Source organism: Teleopsis dalmanni, chromosome 1 (genome assembly GCF_002237135.1).
Source record: "Teleopsis dalmanni isolate 2A chromosome 1, ASM223713v2, whole genome shotgun sequence".
Taxonomy (NCBI): Eukaryota; Metazoa; Arthropoda; class Insecta; order Diptera; family Diopsidae; genus Teleopsis; species Teleopsis dalmanni.
The window spans coordinates 207,891,888-207,910,061 of NC_051846.1; the positions used below are offsets into that span (position 1 = coordinate 207,891,888).

The window sequence follows — 18,174 nt, forward strand, 5'->3', positions numbered from 1 at the left end:
ATTTACTAAAATAGTAATAGCTTTAATTTTTTAATAACTAAATGCATAAATATGATTATAGTATTAGTTTTCTTAACTTAAAGTTCTGAATAGTGTTCTGATTCCAATATTTAATTTTGTAGAAGTTTAGTTTCATCATATAATGTGTTAAAAATTGAGCTAAGCTTAAGTTATTTGTATTTATCAATAAATGTTATTACTATTATGTTTATCATTATTGTTTTTTTTAATTATAACAATTTGTATTGCAGTACGGAACCAAAAATATATGAATCCACTATACAAAAATATATACGAATCCATTTTTATTTATAATTGTCACTATTATATTTATAATTGAATAAAAGATGAACTGCAGCAGAAATGCAGAAACTCTTGCATTTACATCGATTCGATAATACAGTACGTGAACTTCATCCACTATCAATTCATCAATTTGAAGTTAGACGTTCCAGCGTAAGTTTCCCATCTTTTTGTTTTCTATTTGCGAACCACTATTCATACATGTCATTTCATTCACAATGTGTTCCTGACGTTATTTGTTGTCATGAGAGCCGAGAGCTCTTGTGTCAAATCACATAAATTTTATGCAATCCAGTCTGAGCGTTCGTTGTGTGCGGTTGTGGACGTCGTTCGTTTAATCGGGAAGTGATGAAAAAATATATAAAACTGGGTGAAGAGTAGAAAAAGCAAAATTGCAATAAAAATATTTGAAAAGTGAAAACAATACAACCGCGAGTAACAAAAACGTAAATAATAAATTTAAGAAACAATTTTATTTAACATTTTCTGCAAATAGAAAAATAGAAATTATTAAATTTTACACAACGGCATTGGAGAAATTCCCAAAGTGGTCTTGAGTGGCAATTTGCAAAATGTCGGATGAAACGCTGTCACGAGTGCGACAAAATTGCTGTCGTCTGTGTCTGGCTCCGGATACGGAATGTATATCAATATTGAACAGCTATGCTGCAGATAAAGAACCACTAGTCACAAAAATACAAAATTGTGTTGGCATTAAGGTAAGTGCCCCGCCCGGTACGGTATGTGCCGGAGGCAATAGAAACTAAACGGTTCCACTCTCATGTGGATGAGGGAAATTGTAAATGAGTCGAGAAAATTTTCCATTGCACTAAATGTGAGGTTAGGATGAACACGCTGAGAGATTTCGATTGATTGTGCAAGTTTTACGTCCAAGGGTGCCAGTCGTTGTAGTAGTCATAGCTGCTGTCGCTGTACATAGTACGCTATTTTGGTTATGTGCTTCACCCCGCATGCATTGAAATATGTAGATGGGTATTTTATGCATTAAATTGCTATAGAATCGAATCGATTCCATTTGTTCTGTTCGGAAGCAGATTTACATTCGTTGCTATATTGACATTGTTGACTCATTGAAATGTGGCTGATTGGTTGACGCTTGCAGTCGTGGTTGTACTCTTCGTTATCGTCGTGCTGGTGTCGTGGTTAAATATCGACGACGTCGACGTCGTTGTTGTCTTTGCTTTGTGTTGCTATCGATGTTGTTGCCATTACCGTCCACCATTTTCTTGTCGAGAACCGGATGAGCAGCTGCTTTAACTGTTGTGTTGTGCCTGCACAAGATTATATCTGCTGTTTGGTTGATGGCAAGTTGTCGTTGTCGTTGTTGTTGTTATTGTTGTAGCTCTTGATGTGCATTGAGCTATTGAAAATGTGGTAATTTGACTGTTGGTTGGTTGCTAATATTTTTTAACCATGTTGGAACACTGAATATAACTTTATTTAACTTTGCTGAGTTGGTTTATTGGGTTATGGCATCATAAGCTTATTTGGAGTTTATGCCAATAGCTTAGATAAGAAAGTCATGGAAAAGTATTATTTAATTTTATTGCTTTTTATATTTGAAAAATGTTTTTGAATTTCTAATAAAAAAAAAAGTGGGTAAAGTTCGTTTTGGAACATAAATTGCTAGTTGACTTTGGATTTAAAATACTGAGTGGAATGCTGAGTGTTGGTGAGAAATGTTGAAATGTTATCGATAAAAAGATTACTAAAAACTGAAAAAGCACTCCATTTTGGGCACTAACCAAGCATGCGAAATCAGTGACAGACTGATCTGATGAAATGTGACCTGCGTCACAGCACCACCACCAGTAGCAATTAAAGCAACAACAACAACAACAACAACAACAACAACAACAGCAATAATAATAATAACAACACGATAATAACGGAGCGGCGCGGAACGTTACGAATAACAACACAAAACGCAATTCGAAAAAATTTGTGCTTGTGTTCGGCGGCATAATAACAACAACAACAACATCAACAACAGCAGAAGCAGGCAGGCAGGCAAGCAAGCAAGCAGTGAAGCAACCAAATCATTTTTCGGTTAGTTATTCCGGCAGGCAAAAATTTTGTTGTTTCTCATTTTTTGGGCCACACGAATTCCATATTCAATTTCGCTGATGAAGTAACAATGTTGGTATGAGTCTTGGTCTGCAGTTCTCAGTTCGCCGTTCGCACGCAGTCACAAATAGCAATACCAAAGGGAAGTGTAGTATATATGGATACAAAACGAAGCCATCAAACAGCAATAGCAACGGCAACGGCCGCTACAGCAATTTTTATGATAAATTATGGCTGCTGCTGCTGCTGCTGTTTGTTGATGCGCTGGCATGGTGTGTCCAATTTGGTGCAGTGTACAGCCACAGTCAAAGCTACAGCCACGTTGGATGTGCTATCTCTTTCTTTGTGTGTGTATATATCTGATGTTTTCCACAGTTCCATGGGCAATATTGGTTTGTGTTAGACTCGACTCTTGGCACACTCGGTTGCTTGCTATTTGGGTACAATTCCCACTCATAAAACTACGTTCACGTTCACGTTCCACTGTGCTGTTTTGTATATTTCATATCGATTTTTCCAAGCTGTAGCAGTTCGTGCTCATTTTATGGCTTTGCCAATTTTGTTCTGCTGCGTTGAATTGTTCCATTCGTGCGCTAAGTGATAAGAGACTTCGTTCGTACCCAGCACTGCTATGACGTTTGGTTGTTTACTCCATAGGCAACCATTTTGTGTTGTGGTTTTTAATAAGATAGAGCTTGTACGTGTACCAATTGTGTAAATGCTTCTGCTGTCGTCTGTCGTTGGAGTGGTTTTACCTTGAGTTTTGCGTAACTGGCATGTTTCAGTGCGTCAGTCAATGCCGTTGCTAGAGAAATTTAAATATAACAAATATAACAATTCAAGAAAATTGTCTTTCATTCAAATTTCTTAATATTAATGTTAAATATTTTCAATTTAATTTTATTAAATTAAACAAAGTTTTTATTTGCAAAAAAAAAATATTTTATTTAAAAAAAAAGAAAAATCCTCCACTTATATAATTAATCCTCCACTTTTGTTTTGTTTCTGCAGCTGTCAACTGCACCACATTACTTTCTTTATCCATCAATTCCATGCACACGTACCCATTTCCTTCAATCGGTGTACATCAAGACAGAGCGGCGAAGATCATCAACTCCGCTTTAGTTTTTCTACAGCTGTCAACTGCACCACATTACTTTCTTTATCCATCAATTCCATGCACACGTACCCATTTCCTTCAATCGGTGCAAATCAAGACAGAGCGGCGAAGATCATCAACATCCCAAATAATTTCTCATTGTGTTTTTTTTTTTTTGGGTTCAGTGGATTTCTTTCTGCAAGACTCTTCAGCACAATTTCAGAGCGGCGAAGATCATCAACATCCCAAATTATTTCTCATTGTGTTTTTTGGCTTCATTGGATTTCTTTCTGTAAGAATCTTCGGCACCATTTCGAGCTTACCCTTGTGCAAATTTGTTTTTTTTTCTTTACTTCCTCCAAACCTTGTTCATATTATGTGTGTCTTGTTGTTGTGGTGGTGGCAGTGTTTTTGTTTTTGTTGCTGATGTTTCTGTTCCAAAACCAGAAGCAATTGAGCATCTGTGTCCATTCAGTTGTTTCCTTTGTTACTCTGCTTCAGAGTTTCACATTTTTTGTTTTTTTTTTTTTGCTTTCAATAACGTGTATTCATTTGCGTTTATTTGCTTTATTTTATTTGTTGTATTTTTTAAGAAATATCGTTCCACACGCTTGTGTGTGTGCATAACCTCATCCGCACCAGTAACCACATTTTGAGCTCTGAACGATTGCTACGATTACCGCCGCGATTGCCGCGAGTCCACAAGTCTGTCGATAGCGTTTTGTCGTTTAAATTTTCAAATTTGAAACTAAAACGTGTTGACAACTGTCGCCGCTGCTTTGCTCTATTTTAGCTTCACAACGCATCGCTCTGTTACGCTGCTTGCTACCTACCGCTTTGCACACACACTTCATCATCCACAGAAACGTTGGTTGGTTCGTTTTGGAGTCGATTCCATTCCATTTGATTATAGTTCGTTTTGAGTGCCATGTTGTCAGCGCTACGTCATCAATGGTTGTTTGCTCGCTTGCTCGGCTCGGCTGTGGTAGTAGCTAGTACCGTGCACGTTTATCGGGTTTTGGAGTTGTTCGTCATTTGCGCTTTAGTGCTATCTTCTGTTCGTGCTTGCTTATTTTGTTTTTAGGGCAGATGAGGGTTGAGGCATATAACGATTCTCTTTACTTTTTTTTTTTAAATACATTCGGAACTATCTATGCATAGATAAAAGTCTAAAGCTTATTTTCATTATTAAGACAAATTCTTCATTTCTTGAACTGAGTTGATATCTTTTGCAATGAAAACATTGTAAATATACAATAGATTTTATAATATAATTATTTTATTAAAAAAACTATGAATATATTAACTGGTTTAAATAAAATAATACATATAAAATGTTAACAGTAGTACTCAGAAAAGACCTCATATATGTTAATGATTTTTTAAGTACCTCAACTAAACTGTCAATCACACGATTTTCTTTTTATTAAGTAATGAATTCGTAATATGTAAAAGAAAAATCAAAGTTTTCTTCAAACTTTAATTATGAGTTTATATTTTTCGTATTTATGTTTTCATTAAAACAACATATAGCCCTTTGAAGTAAAAAAGTTTTATAAATAGTACTCAACGATTGTTTGAACACTACGCACAGATTTACTTACTCTAAATTTTAGCACACAGCTTCCTATTAGACACATTTTCCCCCCTCACATTAATATACATCATCTCGTAATCTATAAGCCACTACTACTACTATTGTTCATTGTCCACCATTTAATATTTCTTCTAAATCTGACTCTATTTGTTGCTTCTTTGTAGATATCGTTCCAGGTATATAGTGCTTCAGCTAGCTCACTTTCAACTAATTCTTCTCCACATCTTTTTTGCTGGCAGTTTATAAACTATCATAATGTTAATAAATACTTTCTTACTTAGTTGGCCAATGTGAGTCGTCTTTTGCAGCGTCAAGTAACCTCATCAACCCAGTCCAGTTCAGTGGCTTGCTTGAGTTCGTTGGTAATGCTAAATGCCCTAATATCGATCACCTTTCACATAAAATATGGATGTCCTTTATTGTATTTTCAACCAGCGCATACTCAATCAAACACCTTTAATGTTAATAGAAATCTTTATATAATAATTAACCCATTGTTATATTAGTGAATGTTGAATGTTCAGAACCACAATAATATTTTTTTTTTTTACAAAAACATTTAATACTTTTTATTTTTAAAATCAATACCTTAACCCTAACATGTACTATTGTCGTAGTGATCCACTTCACTGGAAATTTAAAACCTTGTTATATTCTATACTATGTCTTTACATATGTCAGTTTTGGTTGTCCTTTAGGGATTCCTGGAATTTAGCTTTGAGTGTAACTTAATCGTCGGTGAGTGGCTGTGAAGCGTAGACTTAATCTCTACTCAAATCGGTTAAAATTGTTAAACTTAACTGATGTCAGAATATAGCTTAAAATACATCCATCCCTAATGTGTCTACCAAATGTAACTTCTAATGATGTAGACCATTTTTTTTCTTCCATTGAGCTCATACAACTTAGGGCCTTATATGAATTTGCATACATTCCCATTCCCTACCTTTTCACTCATATATCTTTTGTATATATTGAAATCTGTTGCAAATCACACAAAAAAATCCCTACTTTTAATTTTAAATAACAATTTAAATATATTTTTTTAGTAAGGTAGTGTATTTGGGTTGGGTCTGAGATATATAGAATAGATTAAAAAAAAATTATTTCACTTTAAATTTTTTTACTTCCAAGAAAATGGGTGCTATATAAATAAGGAATCTTGTGCATCGACTTAGCTGTGACGTTGTTCAATGTGGTAATTAATTTCAGTTTTGGTTCATTAGAATTGACACGTAGCTATGGCAATAGCCATCTATAATTTCCTGTACGTTATTTATATTTATATTTTTCATTACATACACACATATCTACATTTCATTTATCAATTCTAAGTAATATTTTGAATAATAGAAAATTATAAAAAATAAAATATATAATGAATAATTTATGTGATTTCTGAATAATGCAAATAATTTTGTTATCAATGTATAGGTTTAAACCATCTTTTATAGTTGTTCCAGTTATACCTGAGTTAGTTTATAATTTGAAGTTAATTTAAATAAGTCATAATCTTAACTTAGTTATAGTTTATTTTTTATGTGATTTTGTGGTTTTAACAGATACATTATCTGGAATTGGTTGACACGAAGATATATAGATCTCTGGGTCCTCACCGACAATAATTAGATTAGTCATAAAATCTTTGTTAAAAAAAATTTTATGTCAAGATAATAAAATTTTATTTAATAGGATCTTTTCTAAAAATAATATCTAATAATTATTATAAATTTAGATAATCACTTACAATGTATTACTGTTTTATATGAAAAATTTGTGTTCCTTCTTTAGTTGGTTAATGTATTAATCTCTAATGCTTACTACTACCATTCAGTATGACTATCCTAATATGCGGTATATATTTCGGTAAAGAAGACATTAAGTCTATCTGGTAGATAAAGTATATAAAAATAAGAGAGCACAGGACCGTAACAAAGCATATGTGTGGCACTTTCATCAGTCTCCCTATAACTGCGACAGAAATGATTAATAGGGAGATATAATATTATTGTTTCGAAGAGATTCAATCTTCTAGATTCTAAGAGATTCAATCTTTGAGTTACTAGGAGATTCAATATTTTAGATTCTAAGAGATTCAATCTTCTTGATACTAGGAGATTCAATCTTTTAGATACTAGGAAATTCAATTTTTTAGATTCTAGGAGATTCAATCTTCTAAATTCTAAGAGATTCAATCTTCTAAATTCCAAGAGATTCAATCTTCAATCTGGTTCCCTAAATTGTTGTGACCCTACCACAAGACTGATATCTTTATGAAGCATCTGAAAAATATTGTTGGTATTTTCACCTTTATAGAACGCGGTCAATCGTTGAGTCTTCTCATCTTTTATTTAATTTGTCGATACAGAAAGTTTTCAACAATGCCTGGCATTAAAATTTCTTTCTATTTGTTATAAATAATTATTATTTTTTAATTGAAAAAAATTATTATTTTATCCTGTGATTTTCTAATTCAAGCTAATTAGCCTTTAATACATATAAAAAAAAAAAACAAGTGAAGTGCATCCTTTGAATTAATTTTTCAAAAAATATTTACATATTTGTGGTGTTTATGAGATGATCTGGTATGATAAAGGTGAATGAACATTTGTTGCTGGCTGAGCAGAAACGATTCCAATGGATATGTAAAGTCCTGTTTAAAATTTATTAAAACACACAGAGATGAGGTCAATTTAATTGTTTTGTTTGCGTTTAATAGAATAAGTTCTTTTTTTAATGTTGTTCTTGTTGTTTTTGTTGTTGTAGCTGCAGTTGTAACTGCATTTATTGCGATTGTGCATATTGTCCACACTCTTACCTCCTAGTTTAATATCCTTTATATCCTGTGTATATACACATATGTGTATGTTAAAATATATGCTTCAGTTAGTCGGGAAAACAGGGAAGTAGAAAGGTAGGAAGGTAGGCAGAGGAAGGTAGGTAGGCAGCAGTTATGTATACAAAAGATTTTGTATTATGAAAATGTATTTGATGCACACATTTTCGATTGCCTTCAGATACAATGAATAAGAGGTGAGTGAGCGCTTAATGTGTTTAGGTTTGAGTGTTTCTTGTACATTTGTACAACACGAAAAGCAACAACAACAACGAAATAATAACAAGTAGTAATCGTTTATATGTTCTGTGAGCTCCTTTTGTTGTTCCTTTTGATGGACGAAACCAATATCTACTTATTAGCGAATATGCACCCATGCAACCGCAACTTTTACCACTGAATTAAGAGACAGTGTTGAAAGGGAACAGCTAATTATAAACTAAAAGTTCTATTAAATTTTAATATAAGCAAATGCTCAATTTACCTAATTGATTGTACTAAAACGACCCGTAGATATTTTAATGGAGTTTACTTACTACTTTGTAAATAGTTGAAGCAACTAACTATAAACCAAGGATATAATTTGTTGTATAAATCAAAGTGAATCATATGATTTATATATGTTTAGGTAAAATATGTTATCAGAGATATTATGCCAATTCTATCAAATTTCATAGTTTTTAATTTTAAAAAAATATTAATTGAAATTAAAAGACAACTCACATCTTACTTTCTTTTGCTTCCGTCACATTTAATATAGGATATAAGTTTGAAAACTAAATGAAATTCCTTTTGATAATGGAGGGCATCTTTCTCAAGGCAACAACAATAACAATAACAACAACATTGGAAGCAAAAGTAGCAGTAGTAGGAACATTGCATACCTTTGTGCAGATAATCATGTACTTAGGTATACCAAAACCGCTTTACATATGCACAATAAACGCAATGCACGCAGATACATATTGACAATGCCTACACAAACAAACCAATACAAATATAATTACTCACAGGACATAATATTGGGTGTGCTTTTGCATATATTCATATTAGGTCATTGACATTGTAGCAGCATTAAGAAGAACATCCTACCAAATAGCATCGTTTTAAGTTGCAGTTAAGCTATCGCTTGTATGCATTACACATGAAGTCTATCCGCACTACTATGTGTAATTATTTGGATTGCTTGACATACAGTACATCTAATTACAAAAAAAAAACCATTTTATTAATTATAAAATAGTTCGAAAGACTAAATAGAGTCCACTAAAGACATTCTTCTGGTAGTAGATATATAGATGTTATTCTAAATGTGATAGTATGAGGTGCACTTCATGTTTAATTTACAGTTTAAATAACTGTAAATGGTATTAATAATAGCTTTAATTAAAAATAAAAGTTTAGAACTGATTGGGCATCTCATCTATTTATCGTATATACCTATTGATATAGTAGTTAAAATTTGTGATTGTTTATCCTGTAGGTCCACTAGTAGTTTACACTGTTGTTGTTATTGATATCACTCTTCTGTTATGGGAAAACGATGCTGCTTTTATGAGTGATAAATGAGAATTAAAAGCGGCACTTCATCCTTAATATTGGTGTACTTCCCGGGACGGAAAAATATTCACTAGATTGACTATTAGTTGGCTAATACAGACGTGAGTCGTCCTTAGCCACCTAGGTTGACTATAGTAGAAGTAAAAGACTACAACAATAAAAGAACTCTAGTGTGCAATTTAATAGCATCTTACTTTAAATATAAGTTATCACAAATTTAATAAAAGGAAGAGTTAATAAAAGGAAGAGTTACCGTTACACGTAATTATAACTTCTGATTTTATAGTGAGTGATTCATATCTGTACCGACCTAAATGTGCAGGCACCTGAGTCTAGTACCTTCCCAGTACCTAAGTTTTGGACGCAGTTGCATTTCTCTTTTTATTTTAGTTTATTTAAACAAATGTTTTAGCATTAAGTTAGTGCCAATGTGAGATTAGAAGAATAAAGTCCAATTTTAAATACAATGCTTTGGAAACAGTAATGTATATGAATTGTTTAAATGAAGATTTTAATGTTGCTTGCATTTTTTCACGTAATATGTGTAGTAATAATACTATATATATAATATATTATAACATGTCTGACCAGTTAGAAAATTATGAAGGAAGAATAAAATAAGCTTTGACATAACATAATTATCTCTCATTTCTATTGATTAAGAATTACTAAATAAAATTTTCTCATATTAGTTTTTCCTACACACAATCACTTCATATTCCAATTTTCACTTAACGATCAAACTTTTAATTGGCACTATTACTATAAAAATAGATTATATAAATAAATTGTCTCAGTAGTTCACATATGAGTATTAGATCTCACCAATTATAGAACATAACTTAAGCATCGTGGACATGTGGCTGATTGATCGGGCTTAACATGCGGTTTTCTGTGATTGGAGTTAATGCAGTGGATCCACTTTTCATCACCATTCCATTTAGGCATTTGCTGCTTGTGTCACCCCAATCATTCTGCAATTTATTCTGGCGGTTGACACAAATTTTGGTAGAGTAATCATTCAAAGATTCTTTCTCTGCATCTTCAAACCTTTTGGGTTGGTGTAATGACTCTTTGGCTTTAATATGCAAATCATTACTTTTAGGACAATGAAACCACTTTAAACATTAAACGCATCATGATTTCATTATAGTATCGTCACCATACAGTGTCACCAGTAAACGGTGACAATTGGCAAAAGTTTCTTTTTTGCAAATAGAGGGTTAAAAAATCTTCCCATAATTCTAAAGATTTTTCATAATCGCTTAAAGCGTATATGTACATAATATCTCTTTACTGCAGAGGAAAGTTGTCAAATGGAACTTCAAAACGTTGTATATGTCATTGAGGTATTACATACTTTGCTTGCATGCGTGGCGCCATCTGTTATTAAATTCTGGTTATTAAGTTATACACTCGGCGTTTGTAGAGAATTCTTTAACAAAATCTTTTCATATTAGATTATTATCGAATTCTGGTTATTGAGTTATGTACTCAATATTGATAGAAAATTCTTTAACAAAATGTGTTCTCATCTTAGATTGCAATAGTTTTATTCTCTTCTCGCTGTATTTAAAGCTTCATCAAGCAATCAAACCTTTAATTGAGACGATTTACTATAGGCAAATGGTCTAAGTAAAAAAATATGTATAAAAACCGAATTATATAGATAAGACAAAAAAATATAATTAAAAAATAACTAAAATATGTTTTATTTTTTTCAGATAACATCTTATGATCGCCTCTCGCTGCGTATATGTCACGCCTGCATTAGCTATTTGAACTCTTGGCAGAGTTTTAAAAATCGTTGCCTTACATCTCAGAAAAAACAACGCAGTTGGGTAGATAATAACTTAAGCATAACAACAACACCAGCTGATAATACGCAAGATGAATATCAAGAACAAAGTAGCTTGGCATCATCAATATTGGATGGAATTACCACGTTAAAGAAGCGAAAATCTTTAACAGTTTATGTGAGTCCTAAGAAACGTCAACAACAACAATCTGTGCAGCAACAACAAAAGCAGCATAAATTAATAAAACTCTTAACACAACCATTTAAATCCAAAGCACATCATGCATTCCAACAACAATTGCTAATGAAATCTCAGCAACAATTTAAAACTAAAATAAAACGTAAAAAGCAACAGAAAATGTTGCTACCACAATTGCCGCAATTACCTGTACTATCGCAGTTATCAGATCTAACAAGTCTTAGCCCGTTGCCTCAACAGCAACCAACGGCAACAGAGGTTGCTACAACAACCTCTTCAAATGCTGCACAGCAATTGCGTTTGTTTAGACGATACTCCTATAATGTAAATGTATCGTGTAGGGGTTTTACCAGCTAAACTATATTATTTTTAATATATATTTTAAGATTTATTTCCATGTATAAATTAACTCGTTCAAGCAGAGTTTTTTCTACCTTTTTTAAGAAAAAAAGTTAACATCTACAAAATTAAAATATTTGACATATTTTGGCTAAAGTAGGGTTGTAATACTATACCCATATACGCATCCTAATTTTTAAAAATGTTTGGAAATATTTTTTATTTAGCTTTCATAATAATTTGATTTAATTATCAAAAGATTTATTCTTTTGATAATCCCTTTTAACAGTTTATTTAAAGACATATACGTCATATCGATCTTAAACGACTATTCCGACAATACCTTATAAATTTTTAACGTTACTATTTTTTTATAACAAAATCTTCTAAAAAGTGCTAATTTTTTAGTGTTGTGTATATGACGATATTCAGTTGAAATATATTTTATTTTATTTATTAAATGTCTTCAATATAGTATAATAATCTAAAATTTGTATTTTGTTTAATTGCAGCCTTTACCTGCAGTACAAATTAAGGAAGAACCAACGGATAATGATGACGACTATAGTATGAAGCATCATGATGAATCTGATGATATTGTTGACCCAACAATGTTTTTGGAACGCACACAAGAAGAGGAGGAGGAGCCAATAATGGTAATATATAATAAAATTTCAACAGTATATAATCAATGTAACGCCATTTTTTTTGTAGGAACCTCCACATTATAGTTTTTCAAGTGATCAACCTTCTGTTATAAGTGATGTCAAAGAAGCATCCTGCCGTGCGTGCAACTTAAAATTTTCTACGCGTGCAAATGCACGTCGTCATGAACGTAACTTGCATCCCAACCTTTTTGAATTTGGTCCGGCTTCTGCTAATAGTACACCAATTACTAGACCTACAGCAGCTCTTGCCGCTGCATTAGAGTTGCGTCGTACTAATCAAAATTCTAACGCTGCCGACACATCTTCGTTACTGTCACAACAAAAATATCGTCAATTAGTTGTGAATGCTTTCAATCAAGGCGAGGCGGGTGGTTATGATTATGACAGTCCAGAAAAGTATCAGCAATTACTAACTGACGAGAAAATAGTGTTTCTACAACAGAATGAGGACTTTTTGTCACAATATCAAAATATGACTTGTCGTTGCTGCAACAGAAGTTATACTACTTACAAGAATTTTATGGCTCATATGCGTAAAAAGTATGCGACGCTGCCACGGAACTTATGTTTCAATTGCTTGAAATTGAATGATTCGAAGGCGCATTTCATATCACATTTGAAGCGTCGCAATTGCATTAATTTGTATAGAATTTTGCATTCCCTTATGTTGAAGGATCAAACGTTTGCTGCTGCCGTTAAAGCGACAAGTGCCGCTGTACCTGAAAAATTGCGAGCTAAGGAGCTGCTCGTCAATAAAATGTACGAATGTAAATTGTGTTCAAAGAGTTTTCGTCTTAAATTGGAGTTTCGTACACATGTTTATGATGATCATGCTGATGCACAAAAGAGGGATACTGGTTCCAAGCAGTGCAGTTTCTGTTCAGTCGAACTGGAAGATCCGGCTGAGCGTAAGCGGCACAATAACAATATGGATTGTATCGCTTCACTTCGTTGCGTCACTTGTGATGCCAAATTCGACAAGCATCAACAGTTTTTGGATCATGTCTATGAGAAGCATTTAGCTGGCTTTGGTGAGCAAAATAATGCTCAACCACAAGTAATAAGTGGATTAGAAAATGTACCGGCTAAAAAGTCAATAACGGGTATGTCAGCTTAACTTTCTTTTCGATAGTCAATTTATTTATATTATATAATTTAGGCTCTATAACAGAAGATTCTCGTGGTGGAAATCAACCGAAGACTCAATATTTCTCACGTATGCCGCAGGCTTGTCCAATATGCGGCCAGCAGTACAATAATTACAATAATGTTTTGCGACACATGGAATCCAAGCACCCAGATCAATTACCTCAAACTTATAAATGCGTTAAGTGCGGAACTGGATTTCCACGACTGTCTAATTTGCGTGAACATATGATTAACGCACACGCTGCTGAGTCCATTAAGCACACTGGTTTTGAGTACATAGTCAATGCCGATGCTGTAAAAATTTCAGGAGGTAACAACAATTCAAATGTGTATACTGGACGCTATGATTATGTTATGAAGGATTTGATGTCAATAACAAATGGTGGTACAACTGGTAAGAGGGAAACCTCGATTGTTGTGTTTAGTTCCTTAATTTTATTTGAGGCTTAAAAGCCCGTAACACACTAATATGAGCATAATATAAGCTTGTTTTCTTCTATATATTTATTTTTTAATGATTTAATTTTCCATTTTAAGTTGCCTTTAAAGCTTGATTTATGCTAAAAAACTTCTTTTTCATTTAAAAACTTCACTACAAAGATTGACTTAACTGCTTTTCTGATTATATAAACTATTGGGGGGTTTAAATTCTGTTTCTAAAATTTATAGATAGCTCTATTATTTCAAAATTCCATATTTATTTTTATACTAATGAACTTTTTTGTATTATTTTAATATGTAATTACAAAATCCTTCAGTGGCATTAGTTAGAATAAAATTTAGTTGCAGGTAACCCTAACAACTTGACGAACGTACTTGCTTTTAATTTTTTATCGTTGCTTGAATTTTTATTTAATTTTTTAAATTTTATTGGCAATATTTAAAAAAGATTTCTTTTTGCAGAAGACGGTGAAAATGAGCAAGCCGCAAAGAAAATTCGTTTAGATACTTCAGTTAACATCAAAAATAATGGCACTCCTGACAATAAAGTTTATAATAGCTCAAAAGAATGTCCAATATGCAATGCCGTTTTTAGTAATAATATTGGACTCTCCAACCACATGCGTTCACACACTGCGGCAGCTCAAAATGCAGCGGCGGCAGCTAATTCCGCCAAGAATGCACAGCGACCTTTAAGCATAACAGCTGCGCCTAAGACAAATGCAACTGCTGCTCAAAATACACAGGGTGTTAGAGAACAGGCCATATTTAGACGTAGTCTTGAACAAGCAGCAGATCGTCGTTTCCGCCGTATGCGTTGTCGTATATGTCAACGTCGCTTTTCGTCAAAGAAATCTTACCGTTTTCATATGCTCAACGATCATCAGATACGCAATGTACAGTTTATAAAGTGTAAGATATGTGAAGCAGAGTTTGCTTATGAAAAAGGCCTAAAAGTACATATGTTCAAAATACACCACACTTTGCTACGGAATGAGATGATTGTGAAGCAATATGAGTGCGACATATGTTCAATTGTTTATCCCGCCGAAGAACAGTTGTTGCAACATAAGCGTACTGTGCACGGTAATGAGAATGCGCAATCAACAGATTTTGCTGATGGAGCTGTAGGTGACACAAGCTCGTTAGGTGCAGATCATTCAGGTATATCAACTCCTGTTAGTGGAGCAAGCATTGCTGGCGGTGAACGTAACACTACAGATCAAGCAGCAGCAGCACCGACTGGACCACTTTACTGGTATCAATGTAAATATTGTCCTTCTAATTTCAATACAAATAAAAAACTAGCTATTCATATCAACTCTCATGACGAGTTTGATTCAAAGGACTATTCATGTAAGGATTGTGGAAATGTTTATAGTGGCCGTAAAAGTTTATGGGTAAGCATTATTAAATATTTGTTAAAATTTTTTTAGTTTAATAATATATTTTTATGTACAATAAAAAGGTTCATCGTTACAAAAAACATCCCCAAATTGCTCAGCCTTCAGAATGTACTATGTGCAGGAAGGTCTTCTTCGATAGTCAAATGCTCGAAAATCATATACCAACGTGTAATCGCATACAAGTCCCTGGCACAGTGGATAGTTTGAATACACCAGTTTATAGACATAAGACTGGTGACGATGAAGATATTTCACGGGAAGGCGCTGACCTATCTACTACTATTGGAACAGGTAATGATGAAGTTTCAACAATGACAACAGGAAAAATTCGTCTACCAGAAGTGGCATGCACAATATGTGGACAACGGTTCACCGACCAGGAACTTTTCACTAAACATATTCAAATGCACGAACAAGAATTATATACAGACAATCCATTGGCTGCAATGTTTGATACTGGTCCAGCTGATCCGAATCAGTTTTATTTAGATCGAGTAAACGATAATGGCGAATACGCCTGCGATTTGTGTCAAAAAACATTCACACAAATGACTGCACTTAAAGTGCATCGAAAATGGCATTTCAGAGGTGATAGCAAACAGGTGAGCTTTTGGGCTTGTGCAGTGAGGTGCGAAACAAAATGTCCGATTGATATTTTTGGCAAGCAAAATTTATTTCATTTAATCAAAAAATCATTTTTTTTGTACTCATAAACATTGCTTGACAGTTTTATTCTGTAAAAAAAAAAGAACTTTTTGCGCTCAAAATTTACAAAACGACATTTATACATTTCCAATGGAAGCCTCCACACCAGTCACAAAATTATAGATTTGTAATTGTGATATATTTTTTTAAGGAAACATATATTAATTATATTTATGTTTTTTTAGAACCAAGTAGAGTCCGATGCGAATACATTGCAGACCCAGACCAACCATCCACATCTACTGGGATTACAAGCAGTGGGACTTATGCCCAATCCTCGCCCATCTTCAAAATCCCAGAAGCACAAACGCGAACTTAAATGTGAATATTGTTCTTCGACTTTTATAAGCAATAACAACCTAAGGCGACATATATATGAATTACATAAGGATGAAATATCCAATTTACCTCAACCGCCCAAAATTGAAACTGATAAGTACTTGCACTGTCGTCGGTGTGATTTTAAGTTTTCTACCAAATTTGATTGGATTGAACATAAATTGAGTGAAGCGCGTGTTATGAAACCATACGGACCCTTCCAATGGGGTTGTGATTTATGTGGAGCATATGTGTCACGTAAAGAGAAACTCATCCATCATATAAGCAACCATCTTAAGGAAAGTGTAATTGTCCCCATAGAGCAGCAGAAGCAAGAAATGAAAAATCAGAAGAATCAAAATGCAGACGAAGAGAATGCACACCATAGTGATAATGATAAACATCTTGATAATAGTGAGTATGGTCAAGAAGAAGAATCAATGGAGAATGATATTGAACAAGATGAGCAAGCGGAAAGCGATGATGATGACAATGAGACGACTGAGGAAGGTGATCCTGATGGTGATGAAGATGACAACGGTAGTGTACGTGAATATGATGAAGAAATGGATGAAAATAATGGAAACAATGAAAATAATAGCGATGATGATGACGATGACGAAGATGATGATGAGGATGTCCAGACAGATCATGATTACGTTATTCAAAATGAAGAAGTTGATAAAAATAATAGAAACTCTCAACAGTTAGCTCCGAAATTAATTATAAAGACTAATCGCACTGTAGATGATACAACTGAAGCTGAGGATTCGCCATCATATATAGATGATGATGACGATGAAGATGAAGATGGTGATGGGGACGGTGACGGTGATGGTGATAGAGATGGAGATGGTGATGGTGAGGGAGATGGAGATGTTGATCATGATGGTGATGGAGACGCTATGGATACTGATTCAGATGATAGTAGCTCTTCAATTGGTGAGACAAATACAAACAAAAGTAAATCACATTCATGTGATTTATGTCAAGTATATTTTGAGTCACAACAAGAGCTTCAGAAGCATGTAAAGACACACTTTCTAAATGGGCCGATTACTTTCGGTGCTGTGAATTCAAGACCGAAAAACGCAAGTCGTAGCAGCACTAGTAGTGACGCTTATGAAATGTCATCATAAACTTTTTTTTTAATTTTTAATATTTTACTCATTCTAGTTTAAATTCAATCAATTGAATTTTAAGCAGTCCATATTTAAAATTTAATTTAAAATTAAAATTCTGATATGCACAAATAGTTAAGTTAATTTGTTTATAAATAAACATTTTTTTTAATTTTAAAATACAAAACTTTTTTTTTGTAAAAGTAAAAAATGCTGTAATACCAACGATAACCATTTCTAAAGAATAATTGGTAAATTTAAAGCAACAAATAAAGAGTGTACTAATTTGAATTAAAAAATATATCCTGTAATGAATTACAATTATAAAAAATGTGTATTAATAAAACTAGGAATTAATTATTTAAATAAAAAATAAGAAATACAAATAATTAGTTGTATATTTAAATAATAATATTGTACAGTTAAAAAATATTAAAAAATATTAACAATAATTTTGTTAGTTTTTCCATTTAGTGTGAATTATTTAGCATTTCATTTATAAAACAGTAATATTAATATATATAGAAAAATTAAAAGATTTGTATCA

At 33.0% G+C, this 18,174-nt stretch overlaps 1 protein-coding gene across 2 annotated transcripts; it reads left to right on the forward strand.

Annotated features, from left to right (window-relative positions):
- The first annotated feature begins 572 nt into the window (after positions 1-572).
- On the forward strand, positions 573-17,709 carry LOC119671600 (zinc finger protein hangover). 2 transcript variants are annotated; one of them, XM_038082312.1, is made up of 8 exons: positions 573-1,022; positions 11,208-11,459; positions 12,332-12,475; positions 12,534-13,590; positions 13,647-14,030; positions 14,540-15,477; positions 15,546-16,085; positions 16,374-17,709. In XM_038082312.1, exons 1-8 carry the CDS (start codon positions 876-878, stop codon positions 17,643-17,645), a joined length of 4,734 nt encoding a protein of 1,577 aa, XP_037938240.1. In that variant the 5' UTR covers positions 573-875; the 3' UTR covers positions 17,646-17,709. The 2 variants fall into 2 exon arrangements, with proteins under 2 accessions (XP_037938240.1, XP_037938241.1); XM_038082313.1 differs by having other exon boundaries at positions 574-1,022; positions 13,647-13,946.
- Positions 17,710-18,174: the final 465 nt, after the last annotated feature.

Bases quoted from the DNA above. Each gene is read 5' to 3' on its own strand.
- LOC119671600 (XM_038082312.1), top strand. From the start codon at position 876: ATGTCGGATGAAACGCTGTCACGAGTGCGACAAAATTGCTGTCGTCTG. The intron at 14,031-14,539 runs GTAAGAGGGAAA...TTCTTTTTGCAG, and splicing joins AACAAATGGTGGTACAACTG to AAGACGGTGAAAATGAGCAA. The intron at 16,086-16,373 runs GTGAGCTTTTGG...ATGTTTTTTTAG, and splicing joins TCAGAGGTGATAGCAAACAG to AACCAAGTAGAGTCCGATGC.